The 11,303-nt window shown below is 49.8% G+C and overlaps 1 protein-coding gene across 2 annotated transcripts; it reads right to left on the bottom strand.

The window, feature by feature from the left end:
• Positions 1 to 5,709: 5,709 nt before the first annotated feature.
• HEXIM2 (HEXIM P-TEFb complex subunit 2) lies at positions 5,710 to 9,793 on the bottom strand. Of its 2 annotated transcripts, XM_044673392.1 has the most exons (3): positions 9,713 to 9,793; positions 8,517 to 8,638; positions 5,710 to 7,112 (listed from the first exon to the last, which is right to left on the bottom strand). In XM_044673392.1, the coding sequence occupies exon 3, from the start codon at positions 7,032 to 7,034 to the stop codon at positions 6,297 to 6,299; it is 738 nt and encodes a 245-aa protein (XP_044529327.1). In that variant the 5' UTR covers positions 7,035 to 7,112; positions 8,517 to 8,638; positions 9,713 to 9,793; the 3' UTR covers positions 5,710 to 6,296. The 2 variants fall into 2 exon arrangements, with proteins under 2 accessions (XP_044529327.1, XP_044529328.1); XM_044673393.1 differs by lacking the exon at positions 9,713 to 9,793 and having other exon boundaries at positions 8,517 to 9,352.
• Between the last annotated feature and the right edge of the window lie 1,510 nt (positions 9,794 to 11,303).

Here is an 11,303-nt window from a genome sequence, read left to right as displayed (position 1 = left end):
AGACAGGAGAGAGAGAGAGAGAGAGAGAGAGAGAGAGAGAGAGAGAGAGAGAGAGATCCTGTGACCCTGAGCAAATCACTTCCTCTCCTTTGGACCTCTGTAAAATGAAAGGGTTAGACTAAGTGCCCTCTTGGGCTCTCATATATAGTCATGACTAGAGCCCTGAGAGCTGGGAGGGGACCGAAGGGATGGGAGAGGGAAGGGTGAGTGAGGGCCTGAGGTGCCCCTGATGAATGGGGACAGGTTTGGCTGGCTAAAGTAAGCGTTTGTGCTGAGGAGGGCAGGGAAGGGAAGCCATTTGGTAAAGGGGCCTTGGTTGAGCAGCCTGGATTTGATTCAAATGGCCGATAAGGAGCTACTGCAGGTTCTTTATCAGGAGCTGAACATGATGAGAAAGGTTGTTCCGAGAAGATGATTCCTATAGCTGAGCTTGTGCCTCCCCCCATCTTTTGCCTGTCACTCCTTCCCCTATGACTTTAGACTGGAAGCCCCCCATGATGGGGGGGGGGCAGGTCTTTTTAGCTTTATCACTGATAGGTTTGATTCGTCTGTCAGTTCACAGACTTTAGAATTTAAAAAAAAAAAAGACTGAGAAAAGGAGGAAGCCCCCTCCCCCACGGCTCCGGAGAAGCAGCATGTGCTTAGGCAGGTGGTCCTGTACATGAATTCCATGTGCCACATGTGCCCAGGGCCAGGGGCTGCCAGGGTGGAAGGGGGCATGGGATGGGAACTGGGTGCTCGTCAGAGGGAAGCTCCAAAGCACTGGAAGGCAGAGGCCACTGTGCTGGACGGCTGCTCCAGGACGACTTCTCTCTGGCCCTTAATGGATCAGAGGTCTTATTCCCCACCCCCACCCCCAATGCCCAAGAGAGTCTCTGGCTCCAAGAGCCAGGGGGCTCCGTGGTGGCCTGGCCAGGGCTTGGGATCTGGGAGGAGATAAGGGCAAGGAAGGAGAGGGCTGGAGGTTGGGGGAGTCAGGCCTGGCAGCCTACGGAACCCATTCGCCTCCTCCTAACCAGGGCTTAGGCTCTTGCACATGCCCAGAATGCCCCGTATTTGTGGCAAAAGGCACAACTGTACCTAGCACCCCCACTTAAAGGGCCAGTACCTCCCCGGGCCATACTTGGCACGTACAAGCCGAGTGCATGAGTGCCTGCGCACTCACATGCCCGCCTACACATGCCCACCCACAGTCCCTCTTCTGATATTCCTTCCAGGATGCCAAGACAATCTTTTGTGCCCTCCCCCATGCCTGCCCTTGGTCCCTTCCAACCCTATTCCTCTCTCAGAAAGCCTTTGAGCCATTCTCTAGGGCACGCAGGGGAGTCTTTGTTTAGGGGTTTTTCTAAGTTCAGGAATCTAATGGCTTTGGGCCTCAGGATTTGGGATCTGATATCCACCCAGTAAGAGCCCCTGGATGTTTCCATTTCTAATGTAGCAAGGCCTAAGACCCCAAGAAGGGAAGAGGGTGGGCTCCTGGTCTAAATATCCTGGGGATTTCTTGCCCCCCAAGTTAAGCCTGAGAGGAGCAGGCACATGGACAGCAAAGGAGTAGCTGTCTGGGAAGGACAAAGAACTCCCTTCCCTTCCCCACTTGGGCCCATTTTGCTGAGGGGGCCAATTTGGAGGGAAGCGGAGGAAGCCGTGAGTCTTTGCCCAGGGAGCAGGGTGGCTTTTAGGGTGCTGGATTAAGGGGAGGGGCAAGACTAGGCTGGTGATGGTAGAGAGGAGGGCTGACTGAGAATGGGGGGGGGGGTGGTCCAAGTTCCCCATGGAATAAAAAGAGAGCCCTGCTCTTGCAATCAGGAAGACCCAGGTTCAAATGCTACCTCAGAGCCTTGCTATAGGTATGTCCCTTGGCTTTCTCAGTCTTGTTGTGAGGATGGAACAGGATATCCCAAGGTAGAGGCCTTTGCAAAACCTCACAGGCTATATAGTCATGTTGAACTATGCTTATTCAGGTAGACTTTAAGAGTTTCATTTAAAATCCCTATTTCTGCTTACAAAGCTTTTCTCTGTATTTATGAGCACCAATTTCTATTTTGCCACCCATGGAGCCACTAGCTAAACATTTCCCCCAAAAAGCCACCATGGGTCATCTTCACAGTGGTAGGTGTTAAATGTTCTTCTCTGGGAGTACTCATCTCTCCTAGTTTAGAGCAATGATAATCTCATGTTTCATGCTCCTAAAATGAAGACAGTGTTAAAAGTGACTCTCCCAGGGGCAATTAAGTAGCATTAACTTGCCTTGGAGACGGGAGGTCCTGGGTTCAAGTCTGACCTCAGGCACTTCCTACTGTGTGACCCTGAGCAAGTCACTTAACCCCAATTGCCTAATCCTTGTAGATCTTCTGTCTTAGAACTGATACTTAGAAGGGTTTAAAAAAAAAAGTAACCCTCCTCATAATCTCCCTCACTTGTCTTCCAACTCTTTGTAAAGGGTGAGGGGGAAGACTACACCAGCACTACCTGCAATAGGGGTTCTTATTTTTTGTATCATGGGCCCCCTTAGGCAATCTGGTGAAATCTATGGACCTCTCATCCAGATAATACTTTTAAATAATTGGAGGAAATGCTGTACTTAGTTGGTGAAAATAAAAACATAATCTCATCCAAGTTTACAGACACCTCTCACTCCCTGAAATCTGTTCACAGATAACAGATACTAGGTTAATAATCCTCTGATCTATAGGGTCCCACAGTGCCCCAATTCATAATCTCACGTTTCATGCTCCTAAACCGAAGGCAGTGTTAAAAGTGACACTCTTAGGGGCAGCTGGGTAGCTCAGTGGATTGAGAGCCAAGCCTAGAGACGGGAGGTCCTAGGTTCAAATCCGGCCTCAGACACTTCCCAGCTGTGTGACCCTGGGCAAGTCACTTGACCCCCATTGCCTACCCTTACCACTCTTCCACCTATAAGTCAATACACAGAAGTTAAGGGTTTAAAATAAAAAAAAAAATAAAATAAAAATAAAAAAAAAAGTGACACTCTTAGGAGCAGTTAGGCAGCACAGTGGATGACAGAAGATCCCCACTCTATCTTCAGGTGCTTCTGCCCCTTAAAATCAAACCTGGAAGACTCAAGATCAAATCTGTCTATTATTTCTGCTTCCCCTTCAACCGTGGGGGGAACTGGGGACAGGGAGAGCCAGGTGAGGCCTGTGTCCCAAATTTGGGGTATGGGGAGGTGTGAGGAATGAATGGAAGGAATGAAACTTTTTCTCAGGGCAGGAAGAGGTCTTCCTTAGCTGCTCTTCCTCCAAGTTTTCCCTTCTTCTTTCCTTCCTTAAATTAAACAAATTGGTTAAAAAGAGCCTGATAATAGCCTCTGCTGCTAAACTGGAGTGGGGGGGGGGGCGGCTTAACAACTTCCCCAGTGGGTTTCTTTCAGGCAGCTAGAGAGAAGGTAAGTGTTTGCGTGGGCCTGGAAGTGGGAGGCAGAGAAAGAACAAACTGGTCCCTTCTTTTCACCTTAATCTCACATCAACTACCCTGCTAAGGACTAGTCCAAAAACTTCACCTTTCCGCTTTCCAGCTCTAATGAAATGAAAAGCTTTTCATTTAAGGAGAACAGTTTAACACCTACAAACAAAAGTAGGCTTAAGTAGTCATGGGTTGAGGCACTGTCATAGATATACACACCATTCTCCCCTCCTCCGATACCCCCCAAACATTCACTTAAATCCCCTCCTTTAATTCGCTGAAACTCTCTTCCCAACTCCAGTCAATTCTTTCAAAATATAATTGATTCAGGGTAAAGGCTGTTCTCCCATTCAGACCCCATTTCCAACAGATTTCCTCAATGCCTAGTGTAAAGTCCCCATCTCCAGCAGCTCAGGAATGTCCTCTTCGTTCAGCCATCCTTTGTAACATCCCCAGATTAGGTATGGCTGCAGAAACAAACCAGAAACTTGCCAGCTGAGAACACATATTCCCTGAGCATTTGTTCCCAGGAGCACAGCTTTGCTTTGCCTGTAAAACCCTTTGGAAGTAACCTTTGATACTCTGGTCCCCAGTGAGAAGATCTCTGTCACTGTACTGTCCTGAAAACTACCCTTCACACAACCCCCCACCCCAGGCAGGTGCCAGAGGGACCTAGCAGTGTCAGCATTACTCCTGGGTGAGTCAGCACTAACTGACCCACTGACTTGCCAGCAATTTTAACTATCTCCCCTTTCTGAGCAGTCCCTTGCCCAACAGTCTTCCATCATTATCATCAGGAAAGGGCAATCCTCCCTCTCCAGGGACTTTATTTGGGAGAGGGGAAAAAAGGTAGAATGAGGACTTAACTAAGCCTGGTCAGAGTAGGGGGCTAATGTGAACCCTAGGGCTCTTGCTTGGGTCAGAGTAGGGGGCTAATGTGAACCCTAGGGCTCACTGGTGAGTAGGCTGATTCCTCATTCTGTATTTTAAAGGATCATTACATTAGACCCTGAAGGGACATCCAGGCTAGAGTGGAAAGAGCACTAGAATTAACATCAAGAGGCCTGGGTTCAAATTCTAGTGCTTCCACTTATTGCTTGTGTGACCCTGAGGACCTTGGTGGGCTCGCACTGGATTGAGGCCCCTGCCAGCTTGAAGTCCCATTGCCTCCCCTCCCTCCCTCTCATCTAGGAGAGCTGCAAAGAAGAGCGATGCCTGAAGGAGCTGAAAGTATAAGTCCATTACCAGACCCCAAAGGTAAAAGGCAGACCTTGTTTTTGTTGCTCCCCTTCCCTAAGCCCCAACAATCAATTGAGTTGGACCTAAGGAAGAGACTGTTATTAGCCGGCTGTTCTCTCCCATCCCCTTCAACTACGTGCACCGATTCTAATAAGATGGTCAAGGCTGATTGTGGAGATGGTCAAAAGAGCCAGCATGGGGCCCACCTTTACCCACTCAACTCTTAATGAAATGCTCTCCTTATAGCTCAGACATGACAAAGGTATCTCCCCACGTCAGGATCTTTGCCAAAAGGGAATGTTTCATTCACTGTCTTTGCATCCCCAATGCCTGACACATAGAAAGCATTTTGTGTTTGTGGATTTACCAAAGGGCCAGATGTCAACCTCTCTTCTACTTCTGTTGGGTACACTGCCTTTTGGGGGGCTTCCTTCATTTCCTAGGGACTTACCATTTAAAAGGCATGTCAGAAGGTAGGGAACATAGGAATACCTGGAATCCCAAAATGATAATGGTGAGGGTAAGACTGGATGTTCAGGCAACCCAATAAGCTGTCCTTGCTTAGCAAGAAGCAGGTTGGCACAGTGGATAGAATGCCAAGTCTGCAGTCAGGAAGGCCCTAGTTCAAATTTTGCCTCAGATGCTTACTAGCTATGTGGCACTAGGCAAGTCACTTAACCTCTCTTAGCCTCAGTTTTCTTATCTGTGAAATGGAGATAATAATAGCACCTACCTGGAAAGGCTGTTGTGAGGTTCAAATGAAATAATTATCAAAAGCTTAGACTAGTGCCTGGCACATATTAAATGCTATATAAATGTTAGCTATTACTATTAGCTATGATAATGTCACCTTGGTAAGTTATAGAACCTGTTTGCCTCAGTTTCCTTATCTGTAAAATGGGACGATAATAGCACCTAGCTCACTGGGTTGTCTTAAGGCTCAAATGAGTCAATAAGTAAAATGCTTAGCATATTGCCCGGCACATAATTAAGATTACATAAATGCTAACTATCAACATCATTATTATTATTGAATAGTACAAGGGTTCTGACATCAGCTCCATTTTCTTGAAGGAATGACAGAGAAAGGGGAATGAGAGGGAACAGGCCAGTGTCTGGGTTTCTCTCAGTCACCTAAGAGAAGTTATTGTTCTAACTTAGGAGGAGACAGGACCCCAAACCCATGGCCTTCCTCTCTAGGTCTCACCATCTCCCAAGGAGATCTAGAGGATCCTTCCCATCTCAGTGATACAATTCTTACCCAAATCCCCTTTGCTGTCATCAAGCCATTTTAATTTTTCTAAAGAAAAAATAAAACAAGGGACAGCAAGAAAACAAACTTAACTTGTCCTGATGGAACTTCTCCTCTGAAGCAGCAGCATGCTGGAGGGAGAAGTTCAAACCTGGAACTCTGCTCCTACGGGTCTCTGTCCAGAGCTAGGCCTTGAGGCCCAGAGTTTGAAGGCAGGGCTTCCCAAGAACACAGATACTGCAAATCTCCTTAGATACTATGCTGGGCAGGTAAAAGGAGTGCAGAAGGGATGCCTTCTCTTTGCCTTGCACCCCCACACCCCCTATTTGCTAGAAAGCCTCTCTTACCACAGGGGCTGGGGAGAGGCTAGGACAGGGCTTCCCTAGGTGCCCACATCACCACTGGGGCTGTTGCCCCCTTGACCCCACATTTCATTCTCCTGACGAAGCCGCTGGTTCTCCATCTTCAATCGTTCCACTTCAGCTGCCAGTTCCTGGGCCCGGTGGCAGGGGTGAGGACCCAGGGGGTCTCGCTGCTGCTGCAGCCTCCTTGTCTCCTCCTCAGCCTTTGAGAGCCGTTTCTCCAGCTCTAAGTAGTCCCGTACCAGTTCTTGCTTACTTCGGCCCTGGAGGCTTTCTACTTGGTAGTGCTCATAGGTTTCTGAAAAGTCTCTTTGGAGGAACTCACCCTGGGCCTTCCTTCGACCATCAAGGTCCCCAGTACTCCCACCTTCTTCTTCATCTTCCTCTTCCCAGCCAGAACCCTGGTGGGGTACCCCCTGGTGGTTCTCCAGGTCTGGCTCCTCAAGGTCATGGTCATCCATCAGAAATTGAGTGGTATTGTAGGGTGCCACAGCCTGCCCCTTGGCAAACATCTCCTCTCGAACCCTGGAGGCTCGTTGGCTCTGTTGTTCATCCCGTTGCTGCTTCTCTGCCCAGCTCAGCTCCAGATAGGGCCGCCAACCATGTCTTTTGCGTTTTGAGGACCGCCGTCTATGCTTCCTCCGAACCAGTGCCTCAGTAGGGCCACTCCCTGGGCTCTCAAATTGGGATGTCCCATTTTGTCCACTGCTGCCATTGTTGGTCCTTGCCGGCTCCTTCCACTCCAATGGGTTGTCCATCCCAGGGGTCAGGGGCCTATAGCTACCAGTATCAGAAGGCTCAGATGGTACACCAAGGCTGGAAGAGATCCAAGAGTTCTAGAATCAAGGAAGAAAGAAAGGTAAATGTGAGAGATTGGACAAGTAGGCACTGACTGGGCTGTGGCCCTAAGAGAGGAAAAGACTGCAGGGGAGAAGGGGGCATCCAGAATGTGTGAGTCTTATGGGAAGGAAATTGGAATATAAACATGCATACACATTTGTAAAAAGAAAAAAGGCAATAAACAGGAAGAGGTAGTTAATATTGGACAGTCCTGTCCTTTCTATGAGGTTCTACCTGGGGGTAGAGGAAGAAGATGAATTGGGCTGGCTGAAAGCACATGCTTATTTTCTTTAAGGAGGGTGATTCTGTAGCAAAATCCTCAGTGAATAATGGTGGCAGCCAGGATGGAGATTGGGAAGACAAATAATAAGGCTGAGTATTTTGTGGATTTGGAAGACTATGAAGCCATATATACAGCCAAGTACCTGTCTCTCAAATAAAGAAGCATATCCTTATTTATGCTGCTCTTAAGAGAATGTGTGCAAAGATATGGACTACATTGTAGTGAACAAGAGAGTCACTACAAAAACTGGTTTGTTCTACATCCCATGCTAGCCTTACACCTTACTGAATCAGCTGCATCCCCTTCTGTGGCACTTTTTTCTTCTTCCAACACCTCCACTAAAAAGTCAAGATTAAATATGACTCCTGGGCTAGTTGTAGGGAAAGGGTATGTAGTGGGAGCAAGGGATTTTCCCATCAAGAGATGACTTGGTTCTGGGCATTTCTACAAGGGGGATAGAGGCAGAACACAGTAAAAGGAGAATTGTAGAACAACAGAGGCAAGAGAACTTGAGTGATCACAGACTCTAAATTTCTCACTTAGTGAAGGAGGAAACTGAAGTTGAATGGCTGTGATTTACTGGAGGTCACACTGATAATAAATGGCACCCTCTAGCCTTGAGCCCAGGTCTCCAGATCCCTATTTAACTCTCCTCAAATACAAAACAAACTTAGAAACACCTCTCCTGTGGAATCTGCCCCCCAAACTCTACAAAATTCGGTGATCCGTCTGCTACTTCCCACACATCACCAGGCCTCAGAGTTTGTGATCTCTACATCACATGTATATATATGATCTCTACATCATTTAAGTGTCTGTCCCTTCCACATTCAAGTTCAGGATTCAGGTCTAGGTCATTCCCTGCCAAGAAGGCAGACTTAAGAAAGCAGTCAAATGGCTCAGTGGATAGAGAGCCAAGCTTAGACATGGGAGGTCCTGGATTCAAATATGGCCTCAGACACTTTCCAGCTACGTAATCCTGGGCAAGTCACTTAACCCCTACTGCCTAGTCCTTATCACTCTTCTGCCTTAGAACCAACACACAATATTGATTCTAAGATGGAAGGTAAGGGTTTAAAAATTTTTTTAAAGGAGAAGAAAAAGAAGGCCCACTTACCTTTGTCTTCTCCAGGTCAGTACAGGTTCAGGAAGGCTTTTTCCAGGTTTAGGGGAAGTGACAGGGAGGATGTTTCTCTTTTCTATGAAACCTGAGCAGAAGTTTCTCTATAATGGTCTGTGCTGTAAAGGAGAACACAACAAAAGCCTTATGGCTAACCTCAAGGGGGGGGAGGGGGGTGTTCTCGGTCTCCTCCTGGGACTCCTTGAGCAATGGAAAGGGAAGCCATTTTGTGATAGGTGAGCCTGAAGAGAACCCAGAGCAGAAGGAGAGCTGAGGCTGACTTCCCAGGGCCTAAGATAAGCCACCTCACTTCCCCCAGTGAGGAAGGGTCAAATTTAAAATGGGCTCACAAATTGATCCCTCCACTGGATTTCCCAAACAAATCTACCCTCCTGTGCTACCTACACCTGGGTAAAGGGCATCTAAGCCTCTGAATTCAGGGCACTAGAGAGATTCAGCTGGGGTGGGTTGTCTGCCACAAGCAGGAGAACTGATGACCAACTCCTCAGTTTTTCACTCTAAAAACATGATGACGCTTCTCCATATAACCAAAGCCTAAAGGGAAGGAGAGCAGAACTGGCAGAAAAGTTGGACAGCCATCACCCATTTACCACTCTAGGATGTAGATATGGCAAGGACCTGGGTGGAGAGTGGGTAGTGAATTAAAACCTAAAGATGTAAAGGACAAAGGAAAAGAAAATCCTAAAAGTAAAATGAAGCCAAGATGAGAGGAATGGAATGGGATTCCTAGCTGAGACTAAAGTGGCTGAGAGGAAGAGCCTGGGCTGAAGACTAGTACAAACACCCCACTGCTAAAGGGGCAATTCCCCTGATAAGGCTTCTGTCCGTGATCTTGACGCCCAGTTCTTTCTGGCTGAGGGAGCTAAACCTCCCCCGCCCCCTGCTCCCCATCCCCTACGGAATGCTGAGCCTCTTCCATAGCCAGCAGGGATAGGGTAAAGCGTCCATGCCGGCTAGGGCCGGGCCCTGCTCCCTCTCGGCCCCTGGCACCGGAAGTGAAGAGGGAGTGAGGGCGAGGATGGAGAAATTGGAGTCCAAACTGAGGGGGTGAGAACCCCGTGCATTTTGGTGGCTATATTCCCACAGAGAATTCTCCTGGAAAGGGTGGTGAGGCTCAATTCGCCAGAATGACGAGATAGTTGGAGATGAGAGCTTTGGAAACATAAACTGACCTATTTGTTGCCAAGGGCTGCCACACACGACAACGGCTGTGTGTCTGACTGCGCAGCAACCCCTTGTCCGTAATTCCTATTGCTTAAATTGTCTTGCAGCGACTGCAATAACAGCTCTACGAAGCCGCAAGCGCACGAGGACATCGGGGAGTGGGGGGGGGGAGTGGAAAGTGAGTGAATCGCTATGCCTGCTAGGGATTGTAGTTTCTCTAGTCAAGGAAAGAGGAACAGAATCCCGTTCACTTCCACAACCACGCCCTATGGACTCCAAAACCCGACAGGCCCTGTTCGGGCGTACCGCCTCCTGGGCCTCTCATTGGTCAACAGCACTCGTCACTATCTATCTATCCCTGTCACTATTCGCTGGTGACGAATCGAAGGCGGGGACACCTCTTCCCCGGTCCAATTCAAGAGCTTATCGACGGAGTATAGCGTCCTGGGCTGGAAATAGATCCGGAAGGGACAGAATGGGATGGGGATTGTGGAGAGAAGAAAAAAAAAAAAAATCTGATAGGCGGGACTCGCCCGGGGCGCATGCGTGCGCGGAGGGATCCGCAGCCTTGTAGGAGGGAGGGGAAAGAAAGCGAGGGAAGGGGAGGGAGGGAAGGGAAGGGAGGAGGCCGGGAAGGCGGGCGACGAAGAGTCCGGGGCCGCCGCCATTTTGGGCTGGGAGGAGGTAGCGGAGGGAGTCGCTGCGCTGTGAGAGGACCCCCGTGGGGGGGGGCGGGCCGGGCGCGGGGAGAAGCCTGGCCAAGCTGGGGCTGCTCCAGGGGACGGCGGGGAGCGGCCCCCGGGGACAGAGAGGGGGGGGTGAAGGAGGAGGACCGACCCCCGGGCAGGGCTGGGCCTGCTTGCGGCCTCGCCCCTCACTGGGCCTCGGGCCTCCCTGCGCCTCCGCCGACTAACTCCAGGGCCTCGGAAAGGACCCTTCCCCGGAACGGGGCGGCGGGGAGAGCGCGGTCGGGCCCCCAGCCCTCGCAGCACTCCCCCGGGCCTCACGGACGGGCCTAGCGACCTGGGGAGGGTCCCCGGGGGCAGCTCTTTGCCCAGGCCCCGGCCCCGCCCGCCCAGTGCAGCTGCTTCCCTACCACGAAACCCTCCTGGAGCCAGCCAAGGGGTGGGGCGGTTGGAAACCTTCTGGAACCCAATGCTTGGGGGATCTCCAAGCGCGCTCCGGGCAGGCTCTCCACCCCACCCCCTCCATCCTCATCCAGCCCCAGCTTTTTCAGAACATAGTTCCCCAAATGTTTAGAACCAGCTGGGGGTGGGGGGGAAGGGGAGAGAGTAGGGGAGGACCTTGTGAAGTTTGATTTTTCTCATACCCTCCTTTCCCTAACTGACACCCATGTAACCCCAAGTGAAGTCGGGAAGGGGGTTCTTTGCTTCTTTTTAAGATAGAGGACAAAAAACAAACACCCAGCTCCGGCACGTCTAGGAAATGAAACGTAACTGTCCGTTTTCTTAAGCCAATAGGACGTCTGTTTGCATTTTGAAATCTGAGCATAACGTTTGACCCAAAGCCCTTAGAGAGATGTTGGGGTGGGGGTGGGGGTGGGGGGGAGAAGGGCAGAGAATTATTTCCAATCCAGCC

This window comes from Gracilinanus agilis, chromosome 4 (genome assembly GCF_016433145.1).
Source record: "Gracilinanus agilis isolate LMUSP501 chromosome 4, AgileGrace, whole genome shotgun sequence".
NCBI classification, from domain to species: domain Eukaryota; kingdom Metazoa; phylum Chordata; class Mammalia; order Didelphimorphia; family Didelphidae; genus Gracilinanus; species Gracilinanus agilis.
This window is presented reverse-complemented; position numbering and strand designations above follow the sequence as displayed.